Genomic DNA, 16132 nt, shown 5'->3' with positions numbered 1-16132 from the left:
TGTTAACAGCCTCCCGCTCTCATTCAGACACTTCCCCAAGGGCTCCTAATGTCCGTAAGCCCGTGCTTCTTCCACACGTCACTTGAAGTTTGTCTTCTAGGACATGTCCAGTGTCAGGTACTAGGGTTAGGAAATCTGGAGTCTTTCAGACTTTGCCCTCCCCCCACTCTCCCGAACACCGCTTCTCGCCTCTACAACCCTCGTCCAAGCCTCTAGCCCTCCGGTCTGGAAGCTCACAGATTAATTTTGAGCTCATCTTCCATCCAGTCTCCTCCTCCAACCCTCCAAGCTTAGATACCAGACTTCTGAAAACCCCATTTTCTGTCCCCCACACTAGCAGAGTGTACTCTCTCCCGGTTCCCAGCCTTACTCTGCCTGGCTTGCATGGCTGAGGCTGAGCTGGCCATGTCTGTTCTCAGATCCTTTCCACCCTTCCCCTGTTCTTAACGACAGGGCTGGGAGCTTGTCAACTGCACTGTTGCACTTCATTGCTGACTGGCTTCTGAAGAGATTCTGCCAACAGCCAGCACACACAGGAAAAGCCAGGTTTCCTTTTTTTCTGCTTCTTAGTGACACATGACTTTTCAGGAGGAGGGAGGCTCCTGGTTTCAGAGGCACTGGATGGTAATGGCGGCTTCAGGCTCCAGAGATCCCCCACATCGGTGGCAGGAGAGGCTCCTGACCCCTTCTTAGCAATGGTGATGCTCTAACAGCTGCAGTTACAGCAGCTGCCCAGCACCCTCGCTGTGTGATGCAGGATCCTGGCTAACACCATGTTACTTCTGTTCCTTTAGCTGGAGGCCTCCAGGAACAGCTTCCTGGGGTTACTAATCTGCAGGTAACCCCACCTTTGGCTTTCCGGCCCTTCTAATGCCCTCTGACCAGTTATACGCCCTCTGTGTGAAATATCCCGAGCAGCTTCTGCTTTTGAGCCTTGGTACGGCCAACCCTCAGCCTGAACCATCGTCTCTAGATCCTAACGTACGAAAAGAGAATGGACAGGGCAGGGAAGAATAGAGCAGAGATACAGTTCTATCAGATGCAGACTGCCACAGACCCCTTCCTCTCTCCGCCCTCAGGGAGCCTCCTGTTCCGGCGGCACAGGCATAGCAGCCCCGCGGCCAGTTGTCGGCGGGCTGCACGCAACACCGCTGTCTGTGGAAAAACACCTCCAGCCCCTCCCCAGGCCACTCTGCCCAAAGCATTTCTCCAGCACATGCGTCAGCCCTTGGTTGTCATTCCTGACTTCACTGCTCATTTCTACAGACTTGAACACAATTCTCACTCCTCCGCTCACTCGAGTTCCCACACTATTCTCTCTCCTCTTTCTGCGTGTTCTCTAGAATCAAGATCTGCATTTCCTTCTTTCTTGAACACAATTTTTTGAAAATCTTACCGATACCACTGCATTGTTCACCAGACTTTCTGACTTAAGCACAGGAAGCTTCCACATGGAACTCCAGGAAATCTTTCTTTTTTTTCTTTTTTAAAGATTTTATTTATTTATTCGACAGAGATAGAGACAGCCAGCGAGAGAGGGAACACAAGCAGGGGGGGTGGGAGAGGAAGAAGCAGGCTCCCAGCAGAGGAGCCTGATGTGGGGCTCTATCCCAGAACGCCAGGATCACGCCCCGAGCCGAAGGCAGACGCTTAACCGCGGTGCCACCCAGGCGCCCCGGAAATCTTTCTTTTTAATAACATTTAATTTATATTCTCTTTCCCCTGCCAGGGTTTATTGTGCTGTTAAAGCTCTAGGTACCTGACAAATTTAAGATCTGTATCCCGGCTGGAATCTAGCTGTCTCTTCGAAGATGAGCTCTTTGAGCTTTTCCTTGGGCAGGTCATCCAGCTCCATGTCAAACTTGAATGGCGCCTCAGCGATGGGCTGTAGGAGAGCACAGAACACGAAGCAGACAAGAATGGTTATGGTGGAGGTAGTCATGCACGGATTCATGATGTCTGTGGCTTCGACTCTGAAACATATACAGCAGCACTGACATCTACGGAAACCAAGAGCTGTGATAAAGCGTCTGTGCATCCATGTCCCATCTATGCGTTCCAAAAGGTGCATATTGTATGAACGTGTAGTAAATGGAGGGGGAGAAACTAAATCCACTTTGAGCATTCTTCTGAATTTATCACTAATCCCAAAATCATTCTCAAATTTTTAAGGCACTAAGTGTTAAAGTAACAGAAATTTGCTGTTGTGGGGGTGGTGGTGATACATTTATACAATCAAAAACCATGATACTCAAATCAATGTACTTGACTAAATACATTACAGTTACCTTCATATAAAAAATATTATGGAGCCATGAAAAATGAAGCTGTAAGGAAGATTAATATCATGGGGAAATGTGCACATTTGTGTTAAACAAAATGAACCTATTTTTTAAAAAAATTTAGATACAGAAATATAAGACCGAGAAGAAAATATTCCAAAATCTTAGTATCTGTGTAACAAGACTACCAAGTGATCTGTGTCATAGTTTTCTGCAAGTTTTCATTTTTATTTTTCAGCACACTCTGTAACTAATCAGAAGGCTATTTAAGTACATATTTAAGGGGCGCCTGGGTGGCTCAGTCACTTAAGTGTCTGCATTTGGCTTAGGTCACGATCTCAGGGTCCTGGGATCAAGCCCCATATCAGCCAGACCCACATCCCTGGCTCAGTGGGGTGTCTGCTTTTCCCTCTCCCTCTGCTCCTACTCCCCGCCTGTGTGCTTGCTCTCTCTCTCTCCTTCTCAAATAAATAAATAAAAAACCTTAAAATAAAAAAAGTACATATTTAAAGTGTCTCTGTCAAGGAATTCATATATATAGCTGAAAAAGGAAATCAGTCAATTGATATTATTTATATTTTGATTTTTAGGTACCCCCAAACTAACCCAATGTTCTAGGATGAATCTGATGAGGATTCCCGCTATCAATCAGTGGATGCCCAGTAGTTACCAGGCACTCCTAGATTTTATCTATGCAATCCTCACAGCCAGGCTTTTAGGGGTAAGGAAACATGGACACCAAACTCTGCACTAAGCACTGGCTTCTTTGAAAGGGGGAAAAGGATTCATGTCCATGAGAGAAAAATAAGCAGCTAGCCCTCTTTGAAGGGCAGCTCCATGTGTGGGGTCACACTGGTGTCCTACATATGCCATCCTTCTGGTCTTCCCAACCCCCTACTCTGGTTTGGGGTACCACCCAGGCTCACGATTAGGACATGGGGGGCTCACAGAGCTAGTCAGAAACCCAAACCTTACACTCTCCCCTCCTTTCCTATTATTTACTATGTTGTAGGTATCTTTGCAAGCTGCCCCCATTATTTCTGAGGGGAGGGGACAGAGATGGAAGGGGTCTGATTAGGAAATACTTTCTCTTTTTGATTTCTTCTTTCTCTTTCATTTATCAGTTTTTAGCTTTTATCTCTTTTCCCTTTCTCTTCCACTTTCCCCTTTAACACACTCTGCTTGGATCTCCCCCTTTTAAAACAAGTGTCAAGGCTTGCTGACTATACATGAGCCTCAACTAGAAAGATCCAAACTTTGGTTCATATTGCATTTTTCTTCATTACTGTCCAGAGAATAAAGCCCCAGAAGACTCAAAGAGGCCAGGGAACCGGGACTTTCCTGGAGAGGACATGACACGCAGTATCGTTACCTGGCTGTCCAGCATGCCAGAGGCCTGCCACATCCATCTCTGGACTCATTTCTCACCACAAGAAGCTCTTGTGTTCCCATCCCCAAGGAGGCACAACAGACACGAAGTCATCAAGCCACAGTGGGGACTGTCCAAGCTGACCCCCCCTCGCTTTGCAATGCGCCTCCCCAAGCAGGCAGCTGGCCTCCTTCTCACCCTCAGGCAAGCACTCTGATTTAGGGACCTCTTCCTGTCACAAACCATGACAATGGCCTCCAGCCTTGGACCCCTTGTTTATCTGTGCTCCCCTTTATTCATCCATTTCCGCAGCCCCACCCTGCTGCAGGTGGCCTGGAGGAAGCTTTCTAAGATAAAAGGGGCTTGGGGGGTGGGGTGGGGAAGTTTCAAGCTGTGCTGACAGCACTAGTCCTCAAGGTCGACGATGTGGGCTACTGACAGGACCAGGTGTGGCACCACATACCACTCAGGATCAATCTAAGCATGACATCTGGGCCCTTCCTGGTTGGGCCTACTGCTGGCTGATAGATATCCCTGAGGAAGCAGCCAGGAGTACGGGTCTTACCTCATCGCTTGGGTCATAATACTGCTCCAGATATGGATGGGCCAGAGCCTGTTCTACTTCAATCCTCTTGTGAGGGTTGAATGTCAACATTTTGTCCAGTAAATCCAGAGCTACAAAGAGAAAGGTTTTGCAGTGGTGAGAAACCAAAGGAACATTTACTGAATTACTTTCCATTTCCTGCTTAAGTAAACTTGACCCACAAAACAATGGAACTAAGCATCGCCATGGGGAGAAGAGCCAGCACACTGGATGCCTATTATCTCTCTGAGCTTCTTGACACTGTGACCATCTGACAATCGCAGACCCAGACTCAGAAAGGTGACGTGATCAGCCAAAGGCTAAAAGTGGAAGACCAGGGTTCAAATTCAACTCTGCCTACAAAACCTGAACTTCTCCTAAATCACTACTCTGCTCTGCTGGCATCCGAAGGTAATGTGTTATATATGTATATCTCTTAAGACAACTCCAAAGTCCTCTCTGCAATGGTCAATTTATCTTTCAACACATAGAGTAGGCCTCCAAGGTCACAGAAGGCAATGGTCACTTGTCCTCCTATATGGTTTCCAGGTCCCGGCTGAGATCCATGTGTGAAGCACAGGCCCCCTGGCTCACTCTGCAGCTTGACATCTTTCTTGATCTGGTCAGGAGTCAGCAGCTGAACATTTCCTCCATGTAGAGAGTGCAGGGATAGAAGCAAGTGTGGGATCAAAAGGACCAAGAGGGAGGGACAGCTAATGAATAGCTTACCCTGGTGGCCTCCACAGCTAGTGTCCAGGCACTACTTCAAGCCAAGGGGAAAGCCAAAGGTCCTGGCTGACAGAGGCCGGAACATGGGTTAAGGGAAATGTGACCGAACAGTTCCTGTATTTAATATCAGGAGCAAGTTTCAATGAGAAAGAATACACGCTAAAAAAGACATTACTGATCTTAAAAAAAAAAAAAAAGTGTGCTTTTATTTAACGATGCTCAGAACAGTGGTTTCTAATTTAGGTAACAGGTCCTTTCCTCAAATTGAAGGCTCTCTACAGGGAGTAGGTAAGGAGCTACCCAGCTCTTTTAAGTGCTAGCTCACAGCTCTGAGGCACCCCTGAAAAATCTAAGGACTCCAAGGAACAAGTCTGAAAATCTATTCCAAGTCTGAAAAATGACTAGGTGATATAAAAAACATTTTTTTTAGAGAACACAGTGATCAATAAAATAAAACCAAAAATGAAAACACTGCTATCTACTCAACAAAGTCTTGTTTCTTACAGTGATAACTTCTTAGGTCGTCGATCTCATCCATCTGCAAATTAGCACGTTTCACTAAGTCCCGAGAGTAGAACGATAAAGGAAAATAATCTAAATCATTTACTCACTAGAGAAGGTGTTCAACCCTGGAGAGCAGCAGGCCAGTACACTGTCTGAATCTGAAGTGCCTGACCGCTTGTGTGCCAGGAAGTCAACCTCCGGAAAGCACGAGGAGGCAGCCCCTTACTGCCTGAGGTGACTGAAAGCCCAGCAGGAGAGGATGTGTGTGCACGTGCACGCATGCGTGTGCGTGCCTGCATGTGCATACTCAGCTCTGGCTACTACCTGTGACTTCCTTTGTTGCATGTCACCCACCCTTAATCTTTAAGACAACTGGGAGATAATAAATGTGGTAAACCACATGCTGGACTGTCATGAGAAATTCCACGCAACACAGAACTTCTCTCATGTCCACAAAACAAACTGTAAAAGTTTTTTACATAGTGCATTTCTACAAATAGTACACTTTCGAATTTGCCTCTATCTATAATCTTTTCAATACACCTGAGTGTACCGTAGGAAAGTAGGGAACAGTGACATTTTGCTTTATAGGCTGGAGAACTTTTCGGAGCAGAGGATGCTCTTAGGAATCTAGGGTGTTGACTAAAGCACTGTCTGGACAGGAGAGGTATTCATCACTGCAGCCATAACTCGGGGTCTCGGGGGCTCACGAACAGGCTAGGTTTCAGAGGCAGCTCTCTCAAGAGTCAGGATAGTGTAGCACAATGGTCAATAACTCAGGCGCTTCTGGCCCCAGTACAAGTCCCGCCGAACCCCTAGCAGATATGTGAGCACCTGACATACCACTTGCTGGGTATTAGAGTCCAACTATCCGTAACACAGATAGTAACCCTACCCTACCCACTGTTCCCAAACACTGACTGCTCCCCTCCACCGTTTCCCCCACCACAAAAGAACTCATAGATATTCCCCAAGAACTTATTTTTTTAAGATTTCATTCATTTATTAATTTGAGAGAGCGTGCACGTGTGCGTGCAGGGACAGAGGGGGAAGGAGGAATCCCATGCAGACTCCACACTGAGCGCAGAGCCTGATGTGGGACCCCAAGATCATGACTTGAGCCAAAACCGAATCAGACGCTTAACCAACTGAGTCACCTAGGCACCCCTCCCCAAGAACTTTCTTGAGAGATCAGAAGTCATTTGGCCTTTTGTCCAATTAAGACACCGTCCGTCAGGAAAATCCAGGAGGGTCTGGCCACAGTCAGATTCTGACAGCATTATTTCTAAGCCATTGGGGGATACGTCCCCCTCCAGATCTTGCTGGTACTAAGTAGGGAAGCACTTCAAGGCAGCTGGTATTTGGCAGCTTAAGCAGCTCTAAAATAGACCTTTTAGTTCCTTCGAGTTAAATTCCAGGCCCTTAAACCTAGAGGCAAAAATTGCAAAAGAAGATAGCTTTTTTTTTGCTACTTGAAAAATAACTGCATCTCCAGCTTCCTTTTATTGCTAGTGCTATTTCTGCATTATTCACAGCTACAGAAGGAGAAAAGGAGAGAAACGGGAAGCAGCTGGCAGGTGCTGATCCCACAGTGAGAGTGCCCAGCCTCCCTCCTCCCACGCCACACAGCAATCCACTGGCACTACTAAGATGGCATGAATCACTCTGCTTGTGTGTATGCTTCCTTGGATATAGGTTTTATTTCCCCTAAAAGACTGGAAGTCCCTTCGAGGATGGGATTACATCTGACCATGATCCCCGACTCTCCTTGGTAGCCTCCTAGAACCCCACGCATTCTCTTTAATTTCAGTGGTACACAGCAACAAGACCCTGCCCTTCTGGTCCATCAGCTTTTTTTCCTTCCCATCTCAGCACAGACCCTGGGGTGAGTCATATGATTGGCTCTCCATAGCACCACTGCAGGTCCATCTCACCGATCCAGCAAAACTCTCATCCGAGATCAAGGCTGCATGCAACCTGTCACTCCCATCCTCAGCCTGAATTTCTGGGTAAGGCCAGAGAAAAAGACCTAGCTGTTCAAACTGTGCCACTGCAACAATGCTTTTCAAACTTACCAGTCTTAGAACCCTGCTCTTTAAACCTACTGACGATTGATCTTAAAAAGCAGTTAATTCAGCCACAGTTCAAACTGTACAAGCACTTTTCTCTGAGAAAAACCACTGCATTCAGTATGTGGCAGACATGCTCTATGTGTTTATGTTCTCATTTTGTCACACACAATGTGCAGAAGACATGAGAGAAGGGTGGGATTTAATAAAGCAAGTACTTTTTACTGCTCTGTCAGGGACACTCTGTCTTACATGCAGTTGGCACTGGTATTTAGCGGTGAGGGCATGGCACTGCCACTGTCTTGTCCTGGGTTGAGGTGCTGACAGTTCCACTCACCACTGCTTCTGCACCAGAGCGTAGATGGCAGCACAGAGAAAGTGTGAGAACACCTTAGTGTTACTACGAAAGTAGTTTTAACCCTATGGACACCCTGAAAGGACTGGGGGGACCTCTGAGGTCTAAGGAACACACTATCAAGAACTGTGTACCAAAGATTTTTAATCTTTATCAAGGCCCCCCAGTGTCCTGGGAAATCTCTGCTCAGCTGCTTTTCTATTCTAAGATTCTTCTCACCTCACACAGCTTGAATCATACCCTTCCTGCCACGTGAACCTCATTACTCTGTGCAGGTTTTCCTGAGGGTGCTGAGAAAACAGAGGTCCTCAGGAGCAACCCTCCTGGACGTCCCTCCACCAGATTCACACATATCCTTACTGTAGAAAGAGGAGACCCTCTCCCTGTTTGAAGCCAAACCTCCACACCATGTAGCCAGCTCCCCTTCATCTGGACCAGCTGTTTCTGTCTGCACTGTCCATTTCAAAGTTCCTGTTCACACTGAGAGCTTCAACTACTTTTTAAAATTTATTTGCGAGAGAGAGAGAGACACACACACACACAGAACGCACAAGCATGCATGAGTGGGGGGAGGGGCTGAGGAGGAGGGAGAGGTAGAGAGAATCACAAGCAGACTCCAGGCTGAGCACGAGCCTGGTATTGGGGCTTGATCTCAGGACCCTAAGATCATGACCTGAGCCAAAACCAAGAGTCACATGCTCAACCAAACGAGCCACGCAGGAGCCCCTCAAATACTCTCAGGTAGTCACCAATGATCCCTCAATTGGAAACCTCTGTTCCATGGCGACTGCTGAGCACATCTACTTTCTCATGATGCCATCTACTGCTTCTGTGAAATATGCACTAGTTATTTTCTTTGTCCATTGTTCTTTCTAGTTTTCAAGAGTTCCTACTCCTCTTCCATCGAAGGTTTGTCTTCTCTAGCTCTGACATGTCATTCTTCTTACCCTCTCAAACTTCTGTATGATTCCAAATGCCATCTGTGAAAAAATTCCTAAATCTTTAGCCTAGAGTGCCGACCCAAACTTCAGATACATACAACTCTCTGCAGGCAATAAAAGAGTATATAGCTTATAACCCCATTCACAACTAATATATGTATTTATAGGTGCAACTACAGAGTCTGGGAGCTTTTCAAAGAGGTTATCTGAGAAATGGAGACAGACTTCTTATAGGAATTGCACTTTTCTTAATTTTAAAAAATAAACAGAAGCAGGAGAAAAAGAACTGTTGGCTTTCCTGTCAGTGCCCACTGCCCCTCTAATACAGTGGAGCTGCGCTTGCCATGGGGAGCTCTCAGGCTCGCCCACACCTCCTGGCTGTGCCATGGGAATGGCGACAATGGCCTAGCCACACTCATCTGGGTTCCCTTGGCCACAAAGACTGGTGAGGGATGAGTACAAAGAAGCAATGAATCCCACAGTGGGGTTGAAACTATCAGGAAGCAGGTCAGTGTGACCTGGAGCTGCTGGTGCCCATCCTGGCACCACAAGAATAGAGCTAAGTAACAAAGACAGCAGACAGGAAGACAACACTGAAAGACAGACAGGTCCAGATTCTGGTCAAAGGGCCTATGCGCTGGAATCCAAACATCACTGGACCTGTCAAGTTATGAGAGCCAGCACAGTCCTCCTTTAGGCGTCAACTGTTGGCAGTATTCTTGTGAGGTGGAACCAAGAAAGCCTCAAAACAGCTGACCCTCTAGTCTGTGAATGACTCATCCATGATCCCATCTCTCAGCCTGAGCATGCACAGCCCCATTGCTCAATGTAACCGCTGCTAATCTTCTGACATACACTGTAGGGTTTCTCTCTCAGGTTCTTTTACATAGTGGAGATCACACCTTATATAAAAAATACTGTATTATTTCCCCAGTAACTATTGCTCATTAATATTTTCCCATGCTATAAAACTTTGTAAGGGCCACTTCTGGTGACTTTATGGTATTTCTTCAAGCAGAGGCATCATAGTTTCCTCAACCATTCAATTAACATTTAGCCTTTAGTTGTCCTTAAATTTAATATGTCCAAACTCAAGTCTCAACTGCCACTCTCTAAAATGTTCCTTCTACTTTTCCTCATCTCACTATTTCTTCATGTAAATTGTGTTCTTGTCCTTTGCTCCTTTATTTATTCATTACGGTCTTAGATTTCTCTCTGTTCTTCAGGCATGACTAATATTAATGATGAGTCTAACAACAATAAACTAGTAATTCATGTAACTCTCCCAAAATTACCCTATGAGGCGGGAAGTGCAATTTATTCCAATTTTGAGATGAGGAAATTGTGAAACAGAGAAGTTAAATAACTTGTCCAGAGTCGAAGATTTGAGGTGGTGGGGCCATCTGAAATCAGGAGGCCGACTCTAGAGCACACAGCTTAAACCATGGCACTGTGCTGCCTTAACATTAATACTTTTAGAATAGGGATCCTTCAAATGTTTTCAATTGGGAACATTTTCTACCTATTCCTCACACCTGACCTATCTAATCTATTTTAAGTTTTAAACTTTTATGTGATCAAATCTACCATTTTTATCTTATGTTTGTTTTCTTGGTTTGTATGTTTTTACAGCCTAGGAAGAGTCTTTCTCCATTCAGAGATCAGAAAAATACTGAATATGCTAAGCATCGTTGGCTTTTAATGGCATGATTTTTAAAAACATATTAAATTATCATTTCTTTTGGAACTCACGCTGACGTGTGAGTAATAATTTAAATTGATTTTCTTCCAAATAGTTATTCAACTAGCCCAGTACCATCTGTTGAATAATTTCTTCCCCCTCACTGGAGTGATTTTGGAGAGAATCCTAAGCTAGACTCCTTTTAAGAAAAAACTACAGGGATGCCTGGGTGGCTCAGTCAGTTAAACGTCTGTCTTTGGCTCAGGTCATGATCCCAGGGTCCTGGGATAGAGTCCCACATCAGGCTTCTTGCTCAGGGCAGAGCCTGCCCTCTGCCTGCCCCTCCCCCTGCTTGTGCCCTCTCTCTCCCTCTCCCTCTCTCTGCAAATACATAAATAAATAAAATCTTAAAAAATAAAATAAAATAGGCTTACCACTTAAAAAAAAAAGAAAAATCTACAATACTACTGTTCAAAGGACTCAGCAATCAGAAATTTCTTTTTTTTTTTTTTTAAGATTTTATTTTATTTATTTGATGGAGAGAGCATGAGCACAAGTGGGGGGAGGAGGGCGGCAGATAGAGGGAGAGGGAAAAGCAGACTTCCCGCTGAGCAGGAAGCCCGATGCAGGGCTCGATCCCAGGACCCTGGGATCATGACCCAAGCCGAAGGCAGATGTTTAACAACTGAGCCACTTAGGTGCTCTAGCAATCAGAAAAAAAAAAAAAAAAAATTTTTTTTAAAAGATTTTATTCTTTATTTGACAGAGAGAGACATTCAGAGAGAGAGGGAACACAAGCAGGGGGAGCAGGAGAGGAAGAAGCAGGCTCATAGCAGAAGAGCCTGATGTGGGGCTCGATCCCAGAACGCCGGGATCACGCCCTGAGCCGAAGGCAGAGGCTTAACAATTGAGCCAGCCAGGCGCCCCCAGCAATCAGAAATTTCTAACGAATATGTGAAAAATACTCAATCGCAGGCTTTTTTTTTTTTCTTTTAGAGTAAGCTCTACGCCCAACGTGGGGCTTGCACTCATGACCCTGAGGATCAGGGGTTGCATGCTCTACTGACTGAGCCAGCCAGATGCCCCATCTCAGTCGACTTAAAGAAAAACAAATTAAAATGCCATTTCTCCCCATTTGTTTGGCAGATCCAAAAGTTCAACACACAAAACTGCTGGAACAAAAGATGTGACAGAACTGCCAGACTGCCCTCCAGAGAGGCTCAACCAATTTACATGCTACCAGCAGTCTCTGCAAACACCCGTTTTCCTCACAGCCTTGACCATGGTGGGTCATCAAACTTCTGATGCTTTCTACTGTTATGAGTGGGAAAGAAAGAAAGAAAGAGAGAGAGAGAGAGAGAGAGAGAGAGAGAAAGAAAGAAAGAAAGAAAGAAAGAAAGAAAGAAAGAGAAAGGAATTACTGATCTTTCAATGTTCATACCTCATATAATAAAAATGAGTACCTTTTCCTAATATTTGAGATATTTACATTTCCTTTTTTGTAAACTATCATTAACGAGACTTAAAAGTGTGTGTTTCAGCTTGAAAGTTTTACTGTTGTGAGTTCCCTGAAGTCTCCCATTCATTTATTTATGTCATTTTTGTACAAATCCAGACTACTAGCTCCGTGCAGGCAGGTAATCAGTTTTATTGCTCTTCTAAGTCCAGGGCCTTGGAACCCTGATGGCACAGAACACTCAGATCTATTTATTAAATAAATGAATTTATGTATGTTATAGTAAAAAACTAGAAACAACCTGGTGGCAAATTAAATATGGCCACAAATTCTTTGCAGCTCCTCCCATCAATGGGGGATTTATTTCTCCACCACTTGACGTGGTAATTTGCTTTGACCAACAGATTGTGGCAGAAGTACCTGCTATTCTAAGACCTTGCAGTTTCTGCTTTTTCTTTTGGAATATTTCTGCCATCAGAAGAAGCCCAGTTTGGTCTACTGTAAGATGACAGGCAATGGCACAAAGGAGAAGCAATTCTAAGATGTGGTTGAGGCCACCTCAGACCATGCAACTTGAGGCAAGCTGAGCAGACCCGCTTAGCTGCGCCCAGGCCAATGGACTTGTGAACAAATACATGGTGGTCATTACAAGGCCCCAGACTGTGGAGTAGTTTGTTACACAGCAACAGATCAACTGAAGTGAACTTCGATGTCCAATATGAGACCGTTTAAAGACACTATGAGTCATCCCTACAAGGGAATACTACGTAGCACTCTCTATAACTAGGGATATGGAAAGATCTCCAAGATAATGAATTAAAAAAATCCAGTCTTGAGTTATTCTTCGAAAAAACCTGACTTGAAAAATTCTTAATGACAAGATAAAAAAAAAAGTGTAATTTGTTTTGCAGGCTCCCAAACTTCCTGAATCCTAAAAATGTGAACTTAAGCCAAGCTAAAAAGTAGCAAAGAGGAGGAGGGTTGAGGGGTGAGCAAAATGGGTGATGAGGATTAAGAGGCACAAACTTCCATTTCTAAAAATAAATAAGTCATGACAGCGACAAGAAGCCCAGCATAGGGAATACAGTCAATAATACTGTAATGCACTTATCATGGTGAGCATTTCACAATGTATATAATTATGGAATCAATATGCTATATACCTGAAACTAATTTATTATTGTATGTCAACTACAATTAAAAAAAACAAACTTTTTTGGAAAGGAGCAAAGAGGGGCGCCTGCCTGGCTCAATGGTCTACACACGTGACCCTTGATCTCGAGATCGTAAGTTCGTGCCCCATGCTGGGTGTAGAGCATACTTTAAAAAAGAATAAAATAAGGGAAACCTGGGTGGCTCAGTTGATTAAGTGTCCAACTCTTGATTTTGGTGGAGGTCATGATCTCAGAGTTGTAGGATTCAGCCCCATGTCAGGCTCCATGCTCAGTGTGGAGCCTGCTTGCCCCTCTCCTCCTCTCCTCCCCCCAACTTGTGCGCATGCTCTCTCTCTCTCTCAAGTAAATAAATGTCTTAAAAAATAATAAAATAAAAATAAATTAAAAATAAAAAGCAAAGGTGGAAAACTACACAATCATTCCCAGATTCCCGTACCGTACTGCCCCTGCTCTCAAGTAAAAGGGAAGAAAGCAACAGAGTGAGTACTAAATAAGGTATTACCCAATTGCCACAAACGAACTTTTCAGGTTAGTGACCTAATGATTTAACCAAGAAAACAAACAAACAAAAGCTAAGTCTAAGAAAAATAATCAATAAAATAATACTTACCTTTGGAGTCAGCATTTGGGAACAGCCTGTTCCATGGCACCTTATTTTTGTGTGGAAGAGAAAGCAAGTAGTTTCTAGCTTTTAAATTTATTATACAGTTCAGGTCTTCCTGTGATGGGGATCCAAGAATACCTATCAGAAAAAATAATTAGCTGTTAATTATCTAGACCCAGGTACACTGACCTTTTGGCTGTTGGGGCACAACGGGCCCTGATAATTGTTTTCTCACCATCTCCCCATGCTTACCTTTCTTAAAAGTTTTTACAAGGATCCTTAATATTTGTAATCAAGCAAGATTACAAATTCATAGGAAAGAGTCGTCAGAACTATTCTTACTTTCATGAACTAACTCTTAAGTAAACTGTGGCCAGGTGAACTGAGTAAATCTAGCCCCTAAAATGTTCAGTAACCTTACCCAGAATGTGGTTCAGCTGGTCGAGATAATGCTTCCCCGGGAAGATGGGCCTGTTGGACAGCATCTCTGCCAGAATGCAGCCTACAGACCAAATATCAATGGACTTGGTATAGCCCTGTAGTGGGAAGGGAGAAAAGACTGAGAATGATATGTAATGTTACAGGACACAGTGAGATCCTCCGGCAGCACAGGCACATGGCTGACAGGAATTTTACCTTCTCCTCTGGCTCTACAATTCAGAAATAAGAGAGTATGCAGATACAAATAATAATTTGGCCTTCTTATAAAAGTTGTTGGACAACCAAGATTACTTGATTTTATTTCTCTCTTCAAAGTTAACTTATTAATAAATGAGAATTTTCAAAGTATACTTCATTCCTTTTCTCAAATGATTTGAAAGAAAGCATCCTTATAAGCTGAAGCTGGAAAAAGGAAAAAACATTAAAACCCCTTGCTTTAGGACATCTGTGGCCCATTTATCCATTTTGAAAACCTGGAAACCAACTCAAAAGAAGAGGCACTGCTATACTTCCAGAGTATCTTTATCCGTTTTGCAAATCATTTTCAAAGAAGGCAGGCTGAACACCCTTCATCTCTAGCGGGGGTGGGGGGAGTGTGTGCTGGCTCCATCATATTTTACCAATCCGTATTTCTTGTCTATTCAATTTTCAGGTATAATTTTTCTTTTAAAGGAATTCTGTGAAAAGACTTGGAATAATTATCTGTCTAAATCATTCAACAGTGTAAAAAAAAAGATAGCTTTCCAAGGACTGTAAGTTGAATTTTATGAAAAATACTAGGTATAGTGATAAATGAATAGAGAAAAAAAATTCAGCCAAATATTAAAGTTTAGAGAAACCTAGTGAAAATTTTTTTGAAAATCAAACACAGAATGATCTGATATGCAGCTATGATAAACTGGGGTTGAATTTCAAAATAATTATCCCCCAAATTCTTGCAATCCAAAATAACTTTTGCTTTGGGCCAAAACCAAATAAAGAGGAACATTTAAAACACACAAAAAAAATAACTAAAAGGAACCAGGGCTCCCTGGAGAAATGGCTGCTCCAAGTCTGGGACAGGGAACATACTATGACGTAAGCCTGGAGTGTCTAGTGCCAAAAAGGAAGGAAGTGCTCAACACCAGTGGGGACATGTCAAAGCGGCTCCCATTAGAAAACCTGGGACAATTTGAACATCAAATACAGAATGGTAGCTATGGAACTGATGCCACTGAATAAGAGAACCATGAATTAGTAAGTGGAGAGAACTAAAAGAAGGAACGATAGAGCTACAAAATCGTCAATGGATAGTAAAAGTAGTGGTTGAAAGTATGATGAAGAAGATAACTTACACAATCTTAAAGTATTTCCTCACAAATTCCTACTCACCTAATAATAATTATTACCATAATTAACCATAATTGTCACCATTACATGGTGGAGAACCAGAGGACACCATTTAACCAAAATAGCAACATGAATTTCACCAATACGGACTAAATCATCTATGTCCATGTTGAGATACAATACACTGAGAATAAAACATTGTTTCTGTGGTACTCATGCCCAGAGTACATGACACAAAATTGAGGTGCATTCTACAAAACATCCACTGGTACCCTTCAAAAGGATCAAGGTCAAGAAAGGCCAAGGAATTATTTCAGATTGAAAATGACTACAGAAACTACACAACATGTGAGCCTGAAGTAGGGGGAGAAAAGCTATAAGGATTATTGGGACAATATCCAAAATTTGAATATAAATGATGCATTAGATATTGGATCAGTGTTAAATTTCCCACTTTTTTTTTTTTTTTTTTTTAATTTTTCACTTTCGATCACTACCTTATGGTCATATTAGGGAACATCCTTCTTCCATGGCAGGGTTTCTCAACCCTGGAACTGCTGACATTTTGGGCTGGATAAGCCTTTGCTGTGAGGCCACCCTGTGCACTGAAGGAT

The 16132-nt window shown here is 43.6% G+C and overlaps 1 protein-coding gene across 1 annotated transcript in view; it reads right to left on the bottom strand.

Moving 5' to 3' along the window:
* MAPK1 (mitogen-activated protein kinase 1) overlaps nucleotides 1-16132 on the bottom strand; it is a 104653-nt gene that overhangs the window by 8429 nt on the left and 80092 nt on the right. Inside the window, exons 5-8 of the mRNA XM_026487825.4 lie at nucleotides 14170-14284; nucleotides 13755-13886; nucleotides 4217-4326; nucleotides 1760-1885 (exon numbers count right to left, since the gene is read on the bottom strand). Of these exons, the coding sequence (XP_026343610.1) occupies nucleotides 1769-1885; nucleotides 4217-4326; nucleotides 13755-13886; nucleotides 14170-14284 (474 nt within the window). The 3' untranslated portion in view covers nucleotides 1760-1768. The remainder of the gene's footprint in view (nucleotides 1-1759; nucleotides 1886-4216; nucleotides 4327-13754; nucleotides 13887-14169; nucleotides 14285-16132) is intronic.

Source organism: Ursus arctos, unplaced genomic scaffold, assembly GCF_023065955.2.
Source record: "Ursus arctos isolate Adak ecotype North America unplaced genomic scaffold, UrsArc2.0 scaffold_34, whole genome shotgun sequence".
Classification (NCBI taxonomy): Eukaryota; Metazoa; Chordata; class Mammalia; order Carnivora; family Ursidae; genus Ursus; species Ursus arctos.
Note: the sequence above shows the minus strand (reverse complement) of the source record. Positions and strands in the feature narration are given on the sequence as shown.